At 28.7% G+C, this 18,467-nt stretch overlaps 1 protein-coding gene across 1 annotated transcript; it reads right to left on the bottom strand.

The window, feature by feature from the left end:
- Positions 1-16,496: 16,496 nt before the first annotated feature.
- On the bottom strand, positions 16,497-17,377 carry LOC137822618 (uncharacterized). The gene has a single exon (XM_068627530.1). It carries the CDS (start codon positions 17,209-17,211, stop codon positions 16,648-16,650), a length of 564 nt encoding a protein of 187 aa, XP_068483631.1. The 5' UTR covers positions 17,212-17,377; the 3' UTR covers positions 16,497-16,647.
- Positions 17,378-18,467: the final 1,090 nt, after the last annotated feature.

Raw genomic sequence — 18,467 nt, forward strand, 5'->3', positions numbered from 1 at the left:
GGTGAAAAAATCAAATAAAAAAAATTGCGAGACTGCATGAAAAAAAATGTCCACATGTTCAACCAAGACGTGCGTTGAAACAAGCTGAATGTAACTATGTTAAAAATACAACGCAGTCAATTATATCATAAAAATATATTTTGTTTAAAAAGTGAATTTCCATATAATTAATGGTGTATGACCATGAAATAACGTAATTTTTTTACATATTTATTTTTTATAATAATGAATAAATAATATTAATAATAAATATATTTTATTTTCATTTTATTTTTTTAATAAAATATCTATTTTCTGTTATTTATTTATTTTAACTAAGTAACCTCTATTTTTTTTTATCTTTTACCTTTTTTTTCTTCCATTCCCTATATTTTTATTTCTTTCTTCTTTACCAAAAAATGTATTGAGTATTTGTCTCTGCGCATCAGTGTTGCCTACTGTTCCCTCCAACCTATATTATATTATTATAATAACAAAAATAAATCATAACAATAATAGTAAAATATCGCTAATAAAAATAAATCTAAATAAATAACTTTTTAAAATTACATAATCTCCTAACATTATTACTTTATATTTCATTCTTATTCTACTTCTCTTTTATCAAAATAATATATATTTCTTATTGACCAAACCATGTTTTTTTAACTTTTTTTTCTCGGAAATGTATTTTCTTACTCGAAACAATCGACAACAGTAACTTTTTGATAACTTTTAGTTTGGATGAGAAAGCGGAGAGGTTGTGTGGACTAGTTCGTTAAAAAAAAGGTGGGAGGTTTTTTTTTTTTATGTCTCTTCTATATAATCTACAGTCCCACGTGGATCAAATGTAGGGTGAGATGAACTAGTTCCCATAATCCAAATAATTTAAAATTATATTTATATATATATATATATATTTTTTTTATTTTTTTTTCATATAATCTTATATTCTAAAATTATTCATTCTAAATTCTATAATATAGAATACAAATATCTATTTTGAAGAAATATGGTATAATCTAAAATACAAATTTTAACTTTTACATTCTATAGTCTCAAAAGTTTCTAAATTTCACATTTCAGAAATTTTACTCATATCTTATTATGCATGTGTTGTGAGAATAATATTGTGAGACCATTTACCTAATTCAACTAAATAAAAAGAAATTATTCAAAATTAATTTTTATTATTTTAAAAACAATATTTTTTATGTGGGTTGGCCTACAGACCCACCCTTATGTGGCGCAGACCAGTAAAATCAGTTCGCATATTCTATGCAGGGCGGGCCAAATGCGGGACGAGCGAGCTCGCATTGCCATCTCTACTTTTAGCGGCCATAGAAATAATAGCTAAAATGTATGTTAGTGCCTTTAACAATTGAATGTTCTCCCTCGGTCGTGCTTTCCTCTCTTACTTTTTTCGTGTTCGATATTCAGTTCTCAGTTAGGAGTGCACTTACAAAAGATGATTCAACGATGAAGTAAGTGTTCAATATTTGAGTGTAGCTAATGTTCTCGTATTACAAAATAGAATAGAGATGAACAAAAAAGAACAGAGATGAACAAAAGAGTAAACTGAAGACAAAGGATATGAAAATGAGTATCTCCTCTTTCTTGTTATTCAAATCAAAACAAATGGTCTGAATATATACAAGTAGTACACTCATTATAGGTTTAACTAAAGAGGAAAAGAATCAATAATTAAATAATAGAATCATAACACACAAGACAAAATAAAGGTTATTCACCTCTATAAAGAGAAACAACTGATAATTAGAAAAGACACCAAATTATTCTCCTCTATAAAGAGAAACAACTGATAATTAGAAAAGACACCCAATTAATATTAGGATCCTTATAACTCTGGTATTTGTATCCTTTAATATCTCGAACGGGTTTGGGGACCTAGAGAACGATTACTCATATTTTTGTACTCAGTTGGCCTGATACTCTCTAGACTCTTTAGTACGCTCACACTTCCTGATGTGCTTCGTTCGTCTCGACCGTCCTGCTTCACAGACGGGGATGGTACCTGCAGGAGGCACTCCAACGCTCAAGTCAGTTAGGATGTCAGTATTCGGGTGTCAGAGTACTATAGATAATGACATACATTTCTCTTGAAATGCGTGCTTTTTATATTACCTTAATTAGCCTTCACTGTTGGGTCAGGTTAAGGGAGTTGGTTTGTGTTTAGGGTTGTGTTAAGCCACCCTTAACCATGGATTAGCCTTGCTAATCTGGTCAACATTTGACTTGAACGTTATGGGTCGGTCGGCCACGTGTAACGATGCGACCGTCTCTTTATTACTTGGGTGACGGTATGGGCCAAGTACTGGCCGACTCACTGAGTCGTTCAGTCGGTCTAGTACAGTTAATATATTGATTAAAACGTGTCTTATTATTGTATAACATGCTTATTTTATAGAGTTTGTAATGAGCTCTATCATTGATGGGTTGTATTTAACGTGTATCATAACTTAAATGAAATTACATGATTTATCTCGTATTTTCTTACTTTACCTTGATGCATTAATTCTGGCCAGTCGAACGCCCCTGATTTAGGGTGATGTTGGTTCGTCCGACCTTGACTGATACAACTTTAAATACCAATAGTTTTTTAATTTATAAAATAATATTTAACTTAGTTAATATAATAACTAATTATATTTTTATCTAAAATTACATGTTATTTAATGATTTTTTTAATGCTATAAATATATATAATTATATTCAAAATTAAAATTAATTTTATTATTACAAGTTAAATTTTATTTTTTTATTTACATTTTTTTGTTAATGTTTTTACTTTTTTTTTTAAAAGATATCAAAATGGTTCGTTAACTCGACATAAGGTTAAACTGGGTTTTTTTTGTCAACAATAAAACTAGGCTTAAAAATCACAGTGTACTTGTAATAAAGTTAACACAAATTTATTAATCCATTTTGCCACATCTATATATGACTTTATTGACTGTTGAATCTAGAAAGAGAATTAAGATATGATTTATATTTTTTGTTACATAAATAGGAGTTTAAGTGGATACATATCTATCTTTCTTTAAGTTCTTGTAGAACATATTAATCTCATCCAAACTCTCAATATTTGTGCATAAAGAATCTTGATGAGTACACTTAGAAGGATTAAAAATAATTTGTTCCTAGATCGAGATGTCCTTTGTTCCTAGATTGATAAGTCTCATTCCTCTAATGGTCTCAATGTTCCCTTTCATAAATATTTGTACTACTCTCTCCATGTGTGTCATCTCATGCAAAACCAATCTCATGCAACTTATTAATAAAATAATAAATGCATAATATTAATAGTAGTCTTAATCTATTTATATTAATTATTTACTTTATCTTCATAAACCTGTTTACCTCCTCAATGCTTTAATCATATATTAAGCCTAGATTATATAATTATGTTATCTAATTATATTAACTTAAACTTTGATAAGAAATGGTAACTTTTGTAATACAGAGTCTAGGTCATCTTAACTATTTAGGGGTGGATTTTATAAAGGCTATCATTAAGGATGATTCAAATATATTTGAATGGTGAGAAAATTGAAAAAGAATAAATGATAGAAGAGAAAAATATTTAAATATGAAACATCGTATTTTAGAAATTTTGTTAAAAAATGGTATTATTTAGAGGTGACAAATCAAAAGAAGGACATAGACGTAGGGCATGAAAATGATGTTAAGAGTTGAAAGGCATATGAGCAAGTGGAAGACAACTTTATTGGAAAGAATGAATTAAATATTTGAAAAAGTTAAGAAATTATTTTGAATCAAAGGAATGAGAAGGAAGAAAAGTCATCTTGCATCACTCGAAAAAATACATAGGAACTAATCGAAGAAAATAAGAGAAGGTAAAAAGTTGTAGCAACTGATTGAACTTAATTGTACAAAATTGCAAAATTGATCTTATTTATTTTGATTTACTCAATCATATATATAATAAAATTACAATTACTGGAAGCTATAAGATAAGAATACTAATTGACCATTAATGCAATATAACGGTAAAATAATTTAAGGATAATAAAATCTGAATTAATAACCAACAAAATCATCAAATACAAATGCTAAGTATAAGAAAAATTGGGTTGATCGAAGTATTATAGCAACATTATAAGTGATAGATCATGTAAGACAAATTTTAAACATCAAGAACTCCACTGATGAGACAATTATAAGCAAAATATAGGATATTATTTGACCCCATTAGAAAAAATAAATGGATTAGCAACTATTATTATTTAAGCATGCATGCAAGTGTAATTATCATTATTTGATGAACACACATGCAAAAGACATTTACCTATCCACATTTTAAGACTACTAAAAGCAATCTAAATGTAGCGATAAAGTTAGCATGTGGTTTCATACACCTACTATGTCGATAGCCATGGCTGTACAATTAGGTTAAAAATTTCATGTTCTTTATTCTTTATAATTCTTGTCTTTACTCTATATTTTTATTTCTATAACGTATTCTTATATTGTATGACTTTATATATATTATTTAAGATCTCTACTTCTTTTATGACTTCTCTTCTTCCAAATTCTGGCTCTTTCTACTTATTTATAAGTCATATATGTTATTTGTGTTTAATAATGCTTGTGTTTATCATTTTAAGGTTTAGAATATGATATTGAAATATTTATTAAAATGACATATCTGAGTGCAAGATATACCTAAAAGTTAAAAATTTGTATTATAATTTTTTTAAAAAATATTTAATTCTAACAAAACTTAAACTTTAAGTTTAACTACATCTTATAAAATCGATCCATAAAATGATTTTTGAATTCAGTTATATATTATAAAATGTTCTTATTTTTAGTCGATGTAAGATCTCCAACAAATCTTCTCATATCCTTATATCGAGGCTTCGAACTATTATATGAGACTATATATATTCAAGGGTGGTTTAATAGCGGTCCGGTGACCTGATATGCTCATCCAACAAACTCTTGTTATAATAGATTCTAAATGACTTTAATACCATATTAAAAAGTGGATTTTAAAGCTTAATTCAATCTTATAAAATTGATTCATAAATTACGACTTGTACTTATTTCTACAGTATAAAATGTATTTATCTCTAGTCAATGTGAGATCTCCAACAAATATATTGGATAAATTAAAATTAGTAATATTGTTAGTTTAAAAAAAAACCTTTAAAATATTTTGATATATAGTAATTTTGGAACAATTGGTGATTATCCAGAAAGTAGAAGACGATCTCACTCTATGTATTTGGGAAAAAGAAATGTTTTTAGCAGCAGAAGAATTATGCAGAGATGTGTATAATAATAGGGACCCAAAGTCCACGTGAAAGTGTGGGTTTAGGTAGCCATGCATTCCTGAAAAGCAGGTATCATCTTTCTTTCTGAGAATTGAATGTGGGGTTCATAATAAAAGCTAGTAGTACTGGGTGGTGCCTCTAATAATTGGCATGGAGAACTCACTCACCACATATAATAATTCACAACCTCTCTTCCTGCTTTCCTTCTTCACAACATGCATGCTGTTCACTCATTTTTGGAATGACTTTGAGAGAAGACAAAATACTTCACATCACTCTTACAAACTTACGCTTTTCTCTTGCTGATAAAAAAAAAAAAAAAAAAAAAAACGCTTTTCTCCTTAATACAATATCAAAAATCAACTTCTAAATTAGAGGGAGATTCTCTATAGATTTTATAGTAAATCATAAATACTAGAAAATAAAATCTTAAGGTTAAAAATTTGAAGTAGTAATAAACAAACTCATTTTTTATTTCGTTAAATTCATCTATTAATAACTAAATATCTTTTACTTCAATTTGGACTGAGAGTTTATTTATGGCCGTTGATATTGGTCAGAATTTTAATTATTCTGAACCATCAATACAACGTCAAGGTAAATTTTCACAATTCTCCCACGAGTTTTTAGTGAAGATGGAATAAACATTTCTCATTGTTGGGGGACAAAACCAAAACTCATATGTTAACAAAAACGATACATAGATACACTATACATATTTATAAAGAATTCTAAGAACAGACTAGATGGAAGTTCGTTATACCAATGAAATAATTCTCTAGGAATAAATCCTAAATTAATCAACTTATTAGCACACACATTCCTTTCAGTATGAGAAACCCTAAACCTGATTTTCCCACAGTAATTAAGACAAGTATTTCATCGATTACGAAGCATCCATAGAACATTAGTCCTAGCAGTAAATGCAACACAAACCAAAGCATAATCACATTCAAGCAAGACATTAGTAAGCCCCATCTTTTGAGTTTCCTCCATAACATGTATAACTCCATAAAACTCAATAACCATAGCAGTCTACAAGAAACGTAGAGAAACACCCATACATTCCCCCGTACTCCTATGAAAAATATCTCCACAAGTAGCAAAACAAGATGCTCCTAGCAGTCCCATAAGTGTTAATTTTAATCCAGCCTGGTGAAGGAAACTCTCATCTAACAGGAAGATGATGAAGAACTTTACCACTACGAGTATTAATACCAAAAAACTTAATCACGTTGAAATCCAACATACCATTCTTCATTGAAACTTTAGACGAATTACCTACGAGACAAATTAAATCTTTAATTACTAAAATAGCCCTAGAAACCTCAATCTTATCCTGAAATCTAGCATAATTCCTCATAGGCCATATCATCCAAATAGAAAAAGTTATCACAACAAACTTAATCAATTTAACCAAAGGACTACCCCCACTCTTAATAAAAGAAAGAAGATCATCCTTATTAGAGAAATGAGAAATAAGAAAAATCTATTGAACCCAACTCCAAATATGCAAGGCATTAGAACATTAAAAAAATAAATGTTGAATAGATTTCTCACGCTTTTCACAAAGCGTACACATATAACATATATGCAAACCTTTATTATGAATATGTTGATCTGTAGGAAGCCGTCCATGGAAAACTTTTCAAAGTACTAGAGTTTTGGAAGGCAGAATAGATGAGGACCAAATGAATTTACCCCAACCACAGGGAACTCCTGGTTCTAAGAAAAAAGTCTTATCCGATTTAAGAGAGAAACGACCAGACTCATCTAGAATCCAATTAGGAATATCTTGTTCCTCCCTGACTGTGATATGCTTAAAATAATGAGGCATCTGCTGTAAAGATAAGAGAATATTCCAATCACAACCTGTCCAAAACTGAGAGACTGTATCCAAAATGCTAACACCATCAGATAACCCTACAATATTTGCTAAAGAAGTAGAGAACACCATTTATCATTCCATAAATTAATAAAAGAACATGTACCAAAAGTTCAAGAAGTATAGTCAAGTACAGTAGAATAAAACTGCTTAATTTCAAGCCAAATAGATGATGATTTATAGACCATTCTAAACTCGTATTTTGATTTAAGAATCCTAACTCTATACCTTCCCATTGTTTGAAAAGAAAAATGAAATCTACTTTATAAATTTTTAATAAGTTTATTCTAAAATTAATAAGATGTGAGAGAGAAATATAGAAAGAAATAGCCGTACGAGGGACAAATACCGGACATTTATGACGTTGTTCGACCCAAATTGATTTATAGACCATTCTAAACTCGTATTTTGATTTAAGAATCCTAACTCTATACCTTCCCATTGTTTGAAAAGAAAAATGAAATCTACTTTTTAAATTTTTAATAAGTTTATTCTAAAATGAATAAGATGTGAGAGAGAAATACAGAAAGAAATAGCCGTACGAGGGACAAATACCGGACATTTATGACGTTGTTCGACCCAAAGATGATGAATCTACGTCGTCTACCCGAAATAAGATACCTAAACAATTGCACTTCCCATGGCCAACTAACTACACTTTCCATCCATTACAAATTCCGTGTGTAGATTTTCTCGTATACGTATTTTTAGGAAATAAAATAAGTTTTTCATTAAAATATAAATTTACTTTTTATTTAATTTTAGTTCTTTAGTTTTAAAATTTTAATCTTCACATTTTAAAATGTTAGCGGTTTTGATTATTAGCCGAAGATCCATCCAATTGTGGAATTTTGAGTGTGACTCTATCAATCATTAACAATGTTGGATTATAATTGAAGGCATATACCTAATGTAGCTACTTAAGTCTCTTTATTGATGAAAGTTAGGTTAAGATCACCCCTTTTATGACTAACTATTTGAAGTTAAAATTACAATAACAACAAAATATGTTTGAAACAAACTTCATATCGTATGAAGTTTGATAGTGAATCACAAATGAAGAGTAAGTTAAACTAATTGGTTGTTAAAACTATTTAAATCATGTTTAAAACATATATGATAAGTTAAATGAACTCTTAAAATTGTACTAGATAATTAAATTCGTTATTGAAGTGAGTAAAATATTAAAATAATTTGTGAAATTATAAGAATAGACTAAATTGGGTTTTAAAATTAAAAATATTATGGCGTTATTCTTTCATTTCAAATTTTTGGTAAATTTTCTTCCACCTAAATATATTTCCACTCACCTCCGTAATAATTGTAATTTTAACTTTTAAAAAAAATAAAAAATAATCTTAAATGAAGCATAATCTTAATTTTTAAAATAACCTCGGTTGCACCTGTACTCAATACCTCACTTCCAATCATAACACTTTTTTTTCTTCGATCTCAGTGTTTGAGAGAACTGTTCCATCATTTGAGTGTGTGAGAGGGTTGACGAGAACATTTCTTATATTCGACATTTCTCGTGTGAAGATAATTATTTTTTAAGTTTTGTATTCCATTTTTACACCTTATTAATTTTTTTTTTAATTTGGTGATTTAAAAAAATAAAAAATAAATAAATAAAAACACCATCATCACCAATAAAAACAGTACAAAAATCCTCACCCACCAAAATTCAACCCTAATCATCACAAATAACTATCACCACTACACTAAGATATTATTGAAATTAAAAAAAAAAAAACATGGAGATGCAGAAAAATTTATGGAGGTACTAGCCGAATTTGCCCAAATTCTTTTGCAAACCATACTCTTAGTATTTTTTTTTTCGCCTATTTCAAATTTGGTATGTTATCTCTAAATTAGGTGGCTCGGCCCCACTCTCGGCCCATTAGTCCGTTGAGATGGACCAATAGGGCAAATTATTTTTTCTTAGACTTACACTAATTTTAAAAGAAACATTAAAATTAAATAAATGCTGGGAAAATATTTAGGTTAGAAAATGATCGGTCCAATATGAACCATTTATTTATTAAACAGGGTTAAATTTATGTCATTCTTTTCATACCATGATTTTAATCCAATTCAATCTAGCTCATTGGACTATTGAAATTAGATTAATCTTGATAACCCTAACTTAATTACCAAATAAAGTAAAGATAGTTAGAAATTGATTACGGGTACGAGTATTACTTTAATAACTAAATTAATTAAATTTTTCAGCTCGTGGGAATAAATTAAATTGTTTCATATTTTACTCGATTACATTGCTTGACTTTGTATCTATAATAATTATAATAATTGAGGTTGATGTTATAGGAATCTTTTACAAGTGTGTGAATTGGAGCAGGTGTGTCTCCTCATACAACACCTTCTTCAATACCCTTCAAATTAAATTTCTACGGTCTTGGGCCATTTGAATAAGAAGCCCACTTATATTATTAAATTCTATTTTTCATTTGGTATGAATAAATGCTTTATTAATAGGAAATATTCCATTTGTATCGGTCGGTTGATAATATATATGACAATACTATATATAAAATTTCTTATATTTTTTTTATCATGAGGGAAATTCTTTAGGACATTTCTACTACAAGCAATCCATGAGTTACTTCATATGTTGGGAAATATAACTTGTAGATTTTGTTGTTATATCATTATTAAACAAATAAGAGTGTAAATAAATTTAAGAAATCACAAAAAGACTAATTATCAAATGTAAGTTTTTTATCACTTTATTCTTCGAAGTTCTACAATTTTCATTATAATACTATGTATATAAATTTAAATATTGTTGTTTATAGGATATGTTAGTTGAAAAAATCCATATAGAACTTTTATCTTCCATCAAGATATATTGATAATGAGTATTGGCATGGCACATCATCATGTGTATTTTATTCATTTTGGTCTAGATATGCAAAAAAATCTTTGAAACAACTTCTCATCCTAGCTTCAAAGGATTTGTGGGTCAAAAAATAATGGATCAACTATTTAAGATTTTAATATAGAGGTTGACATCACAAATAATGAATATATAAAAGTACAAGTTATTGATGAGATGGGGCGTGAGTTTGATTTTCTAACAACCTAATCTAATTGAGGAACCTCTAACTTAACACATGGTGATATTAGCACAAAAGATAATTTTGTTGTTATTGATGACTTTTTTTTATCGAGAAAAAATGAATGATTTTTTTTTTTATAAAAAGTTTTTATGATAGGCATCATTATGCAACTTGACATCTTAGGCTGACACCTTAAGTAACAACAATCATCTGTCATCACATGAAAAAAATATTATTTAAAAAAAAAGAAATATGGGAAGACTAGAACAAAACTCATATGTTAACAAAAACGATAAATAGGTAGACTATACCTATTCATAAAGAATTCGAAGAACATACTAGATGGAAGTCTATTATACCAATGAAATGATTATCTATGAATAAATCCTAAATTAGCCAACTTATCAGCACATACATTGCCTTCACGAAAAATATAAGTAACCCTAAACCTGATTGTCCCACAGAAATTAAGACAAGCATTTCATCGATTACGAAGCATCCATGGAACATTAGTCCTGGCAATAAACGCAACAGAAACCAAGGCAGAATCACATTCAAGCCAAACATTAGTAAGTCCCATCTTTTGAGCTTCCTCCATAGCATGTATAACTCCATAAAACTCAACAATCAAAGTAGTTTGAACCTCAAGAAACGCTGAAAAAGCACCAATAAATTCTCCCATACTCCCACGAAAAATACCTCCACAAGTAGCAAGACCAGGATATCCCTAGCAGCCCCATTAGTGTTAATTTTAACACAGCCTGGTGAAGGAAATTCTCATCTAACAGGAAGAGGACGAAGAACTTTACCTAAAAAAACTTAATACCAAAAAACTTAATCACATTGAAATCCAACATATCATTCTTCATTGAAGCTTTAGATGAATTTCCCACTAGACAAAAAACAAATGAATTAATATGAGATATTTCAGGGATACCTCAACCCTTATACAAAACATTGGTTGAGATATTCAATCTCGAACCACCTAGCCGTAATAGAATCAAAGAGACAGACTCATTAGACCGGACCTCCCAATCTCTTAGAACCTTTGACCGACTTCATGCAAATCAAAGGCTCTAGGCACCAATTTGAATACGAAAAACTAATAAAGAAATATATATATATATATATATATATATATATATTTATCTCATATCAGTGTAAGTTATTTGTTGGAGATGTTTCTCCTTATCTAGTGGTAATTGGAAAAATGTATCCAAAAGAACAACAATAAATATGATCATTCAAAATGACTTGATAAAGTTGTAGTTGAAGAAGTTAGATATGTAACTGCTCTAATTCTTGTTCCTACAATAGAAGCTCAATTAGTAAAAGAGTTACTTGAAATATTCATTCATGATGTACACACTTAATTAAGATTATTTCAAAGAAAAAAAATAGGTATATGCTACTAAAGTTTCAATTAAAGATTTATTTAGATTGTTTCATAATATCAATTTTGTTTCTTACTATGTTACGCAAGATACTAGGAGACAAAAAAAAAATAATTGTATTTGATGTTATCACTTAGCTAAAAAAATAAATTAATTTATCTTAGAAGTTGGCTATGGTTTCAATGTCTTGTTTGATGCATTTTGTTTTCTACTTTGATATGAACAATATTTGACATTGACAATAATAATATATTATTGTATATAAACATGTGTAATATCTTTAAAATCAGTTAAGTTAATAAGATGTTAAACATTGTAGTTATACAAATGATTTATGGAAGTATATTCTAACTAGGAATGATAATGTGGGATAGGCCATACACGCTGGCCCGTAACCCGCTATCAAAAAGTGCGGAACAAACTCATTAATCTACTTCAGTGATCCGTTTAGATCCATTCCACATAATTCGCACGAGCCAACAGTGTGATGAAAATTAATTTTAACCATCATTTATTTTATATTTTATGATAGAAGTTTTATTTTATACTCCAATATATCTCTTACTTTTTAAAAAGTGTTAAATTATGTTATCTTATTGGTGGATATGTAGTGGGATTTGTTTTTTCCTATTTTTGAGCTCTGGTTATTTTTATTATATTCTTATGTATATTATTTAATAATTTAGAGTCTTTTGTTTGGACGCCTAGAAAGTTCTGGAACATAATATCATATGTGGGTTATAGAATTGGATCATCTAATTCAAATAGATTGAGTTAAATTTAACTTAATTCACTCTAACTTTTTCACTTATCTATTGAGTAACCGTTATATACGTTAATTTTTAAATCAAGTCAACATAATCAAAATTTTATAAAAGTATTTAGTATTCGATAATTTAGCTATTTCTTATTTTAATTTTTTTTTAGTTTTAATTCTTACTTTATATTTTTAATTTTGTTTGCTTTTATTTATAAATTAATATATAATTACATTTTTAAATAAACTCTAAAATATCTAAACAATTGAAAATTATACTAAAAAAGGCATTTTAAAAACTTATGATCCGGTTCACTTAACTTCGTCCAGCCCAATTAAATGACATATTTTAAATATGTTGTATCTTTTAAATCTCGGATGTAGATTTAAAAATCTATTTTACAATAGTTATATATATATATATATATATATATATTCTTTTTAGAGATGAAAGTTTAAAAGACTAACAATAATATTAGAATAATCAAATAAAAAGTGTGAGATAATATTTTTGAGATTTGTTAAAATTATATTATTCATTTCATATAGTAAAATATGTCTTTATGAGATTATTTTACTATTTTTTATACTATGCTTAAACTTTTAAATATTTGCAAGATTTTGTATTGTTTCACTATAAATTTTTAGGACTTCCTTGAAATTAAGGTTGGAGATTATTTTTCATTTATCAAAAGCTTAAAGTAAGTCAAGTGAAGGTTGTAGAGAAATTTTCACTTATTATTTAATATGAGTGGATAAAGTTTACACTCTTATTATTTGATATCATTAAAGTTGATTATAAAGGGTGAATTTCACATTTCCATATCATAGGTTGATTCTCACTCTATTTTCACTTCATCCTTCTTTAAAACATGCAAGCAACATACAATCTTAGTTTACTTTGATACTTCAAACAATTTTTTAACAATTCTCAATCATACTTGAAATATAGTTAATTTCGGATCAACGTGTGTAAGATTTACATCTTCATATCAATTTTGTGTTTTGAGCACTTATAATACAAAAAAATTAAATAAGGTAAAATTAATTATTTACTATATTAACTAAATTAGATACTGCTTTAGAGACTAAAAAATTATTCGTATCTAAAGTGGTTTCTATTATTAATAAAAATTTATAAAATGGATTTCAAATTAATATCTAAATTAGCTACCAAATTTTAACTATTAATATTTTAGATTCTAACTTAGTCTCTAAAAGACTAATAGAGACAAATTTAGAATATAAAGCAGTAAGTAGTTAAAACATTGGTAGTTAATAGTTAGATACCAATTTATAAACTATTTTATAATTTTTTTATTAATAATAGAAACTACTTTAAATACGAATAATTTTTTTAGTTTATAAAATGGTCTCTAATTTAGTCAAATAGTAACTAATTATTTTGATATCTAAAGTTAGTTTCTATTCAATAATTTTCTTATAGTATCAACATTATTTCATGCATATAAGTATGTGGATTCCTTTAAATTTGAATTAATATATTTTCACTCCAAAGTGAGAAATGTAATTATTTTCAATCTTGGCCTTAGCATGAGAGATAACAATAAATGTTAACTTTGAGATTAAACATCCACAAATCTTTGTTGGGGATATTTGAATTTCCATTTTACTTTCTAACTAACCCATTGCAAGAGGAGTACTTAGGTCTAGAAACATATATGTTGTCATCAACCATGACAACATTCTTACATTTTCAAATTGCTTTATTAACAAGTTGATGCCTTAATTTTCTTTGGGATAAACAATTTTGGACACATTTTAAGATTTGTTACTAATCAATTTTGGGATAAGCAAATCATTATAATCACTTAACCAATTTATTCATCATTTACTACCATATAAGACACTTTATGTCTATTACATTATATTTAACTTTCGTTTTATGTTGTTAAGACATATACAATTTGATAGGTGGATAAATGATCTATTATGGAGAATTTAATCCTCCTTAATCAATATAGTCTTGTCATGACAACTCTTGGTTTTGATAATAATAAGTAGTACTAAGTTTTTGTAAGCTAATCATATATTTTTTAAGCGTGTATCAAGAAAAAAAATTATTGGATTTTGGAAAAAGTAAAATGTGTTGCACAAAGATATTTAGATGACTAAAATAAGAACCGTTTATATAATTTACAACATCTAAACAACAACTATCAAAATATGTCAAAAAGTAAATGTTGAACTCTAAATATTAAAGACACATGTATAACACAAATTTATTTTGATAGACTATCTACTCTTCACCAAACTCAACTCATGGATTACCACGATGATTCTAACACGGTATAATAACTCATTATGAGAATTTATCCTAATTGAATGTTGTTAGGACTATGAAAGGATGTTTAAAGAAAAAGTTGTGATGTGCATAAAAGTTGAATGCAATAGAAATTGTGTTACCTAAAAGGCTAGAAACTTGAAGCACTAATGTAAGGACAAAAGATGTGCTTGCAAGCTCTACCTCTCTTATTGAAGATGTTTATAAATATATAAAATCTCTTTCGTGAAGAAAAAGACTAATGATTAGTAGTGACTCTAGGTGACTTTACATGAAATAAAGTTTTCAGTATGCAATAGTGTTAAATAAACAAAAATAAGACAATTAAATATAAAACCAGAGTTAATGTGAATAATGGAAAAATAAATCTAACACACTATTCTTTTAATTAAATTAAAATATCTACAATTTTCAGCACGCATTACATCTGCAATACGATCACAGCTGACCACAATCACAGAATCCATTACAACAATACGTCAATATCACATGTTGGCTATACGCGTCGTTTATGGCTTCCAATTTTTCTTTTCTATTCCCTAAATTCAAATTGTAATGTAAAATGGATGAGAGTAATTATTGTACTTTTTGGCATATTCGCATATGATTAAGAATAATAATAAGGACACTATTTTTTTATCCACATACACTTTGACAATTACTTTTTATAATAAAATATTCTATTATAACAAAAAAAGAAAGAATATTATAATAAAATAGTTATTGAAAAGGGAGTGTGAAGCTATCAGCCCTAATAATGAACCACAAACATAACACTTGGCCTTGGTCTTATACAACGACGTTTTTTTTATCGCATATGGTTATTAAACGACGTATAACCACAAAAAAATAATTTAGGAGAAAATGTGTTTCTATGCTCTTTAAAATTTTGAAAATACGTGAATTTAATTTATTTATTTTATATTTAAACTTACGTTGATAACATAAGTTTAACCGTTACAAAATTAAATTTAAGAATAAAACCAAGTTTAACCTATAGTTTAGAGATCAAAATATATATTTTTTTCACCCCTTTTAAAACACATGGTCAACAAACCACTATGAGAATGACCAGTGAGGAACAGTACCTATTAGAAAGAGAAATTTAAAGGCTCAGAATGTACACATTTTCTTGGCCATGTTGCATCCACATCTTCAATTACTCATATTTGCATAAAGAGAAGTAAATATAAAAAAAATAACTTTACAATTTGCATATAGTTTCGTTACAAAGAAAAAGTGGTAATCTGTTTACAATACACCAGATTATAATTAGATAAGAGAAATAATTTTGTAGTAAATTTAAATTTACATTAACCAAATTTATAAACTGATATATTTTAACGTGCAATTGTATAAAATAAGTAGTTTTTTTTCTTATCGACAATAAAAAATAAATAAATATGAACCATTTCAGGGTCCAACCCTTCTCCAAACATAAAATACCTAAGACACTCAACACTGACGCCTAGAATTACAAAACAATCCTAACTCAATCCAAACAATCTGAGCTAAAAAATAATTCAAGAAATCATCGTGATACAGACCAAAGGTTCGGTACACCACTCTGGAAAAAGAGAACAAACAAACCAGAGAGAGGTTTTGACGTAATCCAAGACCAAATCTTCACTTGAACTAAGACAACCACTTCTAAATTACTGCAGTCCAAATCACTCTCCACATTTAGACTCCCCACATCTCATTTACTAAAGCCGACGCATTACATAATCTCTAAATTGAGAAAAGTAGTAAAAAAATAAGTGTAGTCACAAATGTGGAACAACAACATTAATATTTTTTATTGCCCTAATTTTATAATTTCATGAACAAAATTTTCAATACAAAATTACCATACGTACATACATTCTCAAATCTCGATAATATTTGAGGAAGAGGAAAATCCAACCCAAGAATTCACGACATAACCTAAATCTTACAACGATTTCTATTTTTGTGACATTTATACATGGCGGAAGAAGCTGTTAACCCACCGTCCCATAATCTTACAACGCTGCCGTTAAGCACCGTCACGTCCTGCCGCGTGTACCACCCGTTTTCACTCTCCCCGTTTCTCAACCGTAACAGCCTCTCCCACCTCTCCCACCACTCCGTTTGGGAGCCCTCGCTCTCTTCCCAAGCCGTCGCGAACCCCTCGTTCTCGATCTCACACGAGCATTGCACGTGCTCCTCGTAATACACCGTGAACTTCCCCTTCCTCACGCCGTCAACGTCCTCCTCCGCGCCGCCGTTAGCATTAACCGCTTCTCGCGTTGGCTCCGTCTTCTCCTGGCTTGGTGTCAACGGTTCGGGCCCGGCGGTGGGTTGGGCCTCGGGGTTGGGCTTGGGGCAGCCCGCGGATCGGATCTTCCAGAAGCTGAGTGCGGCGGTGAGAAGAGCGAGGCAGGCCCATAAGTTGTTGAGGGCAGTGAGCAAACCGAAGCTCAGGTAGTTGAAGGCTAGAGCTTCGACGTTAGAATCCAACACGTTCATGTTCTTATGCTCTCTCTTTCTCTGTGTGTACTATTGGATTGAAGATTTGGTGGTGAGAGAGAGAGAAAATGGAAGGAAGATATAAGGAACAAGGAAGAGACAGAGCAGTGTGGGATCTCTAATAAGATGCCAGAATCGTGACCGAAGATGCTACTCACACTGTACGCTGTCAACACAAACATTAAATTACATTCTTCTTATTTGGATGAAAAAAAAAAAACTAATTAAAGGAATTTTAATTAATTTATTTGAATTCAAGGAATTTAATGTAAGATTGTTATGCATTTTTAGTAACAGTATAGATCGTTCTCTGCCATTTTCTTAATTAGAGTAACTATATATTAACAACCTTCCATCAAATTATAACTGAAGACAGAATTTTTTTTATTGAAAAACAACAATTTAAAAAATTATATTATGTCATATTATATTTATAAATTTTACTGTTATCAAACATTTTTGTAAGAAGAATTTTTTAAATCTTTTTACACAAAATTCTTTATTCTTTGTTTTTCCTTTAGATCTAGTAATCAATCTTGGTGGATTCTACTATATACTAAATTTGGATAACTAGCATTAGCCCCTTAAATCTTGAAGTTTATCGAGTCTGAGGGGATAAAATTCTAGAGGTTGTTTGTAAAAGCAAGCAAATAAGATAAGGGTTGTATTGAACTTACCCTGATCCTTTCTCTTGAATTTATTGGTAATCTTTGGATCAGGTGTTAGTCTTTGGTAGAACTTACTTAATACAGGTCTTTCGGAAGGTGTCAATTGTTATTATGTTCATGGAATATCCTGGATGTATATATCCATATGAAATCTATGTGATTGTTTTAGGTTGGAATTTAAAGAATATTAAATAATTGAGAAAATGATCATATAGGCGATATTCTATTTTTATTCTCTATAAATTTTATTGAGGTGTTATATATCATCATAACATACAGAAGAATCATATCAAATTTTCATTTGTCTCATTGCAAATTCTAATAAAAACATGTTTGGATTCTCATCATGAACGATCATAGTCAATAAAATTATAAATTCGTTAGTAAAAAAAATCCATTTGCAATATTCCAGTATTTGATTATAGGTAGAATTTAAATTTTAATCTAGGTGAAATCCATCTGAAAAGTCAATAAATGACTTTCCTCTATAAAGTCAACAAAATATATGGAAAAATTTTCTACTCTACTTTCTCTTTCTCATGAAAATGAATTTTCTAATCCTCATATTGTATTTCATTATGATTCTTA

Source organism: Phaseolus vulgaris, chromosome 9 (genome assembly GCF_000499845.2).
Source record: "Phaseolus vulgaris cultivar G19833 chromosome 9, P. vulgaris v2.0, whole genome shotgun sequence".
NCBI classification, from domain to species: domain Eukaryota; kingdom Viridiplantae; phylum Streptophyta; class Magnoliopsida; order Fabales; family Fabaceae; genus Phaseolus; species Phaseolus vulgaris.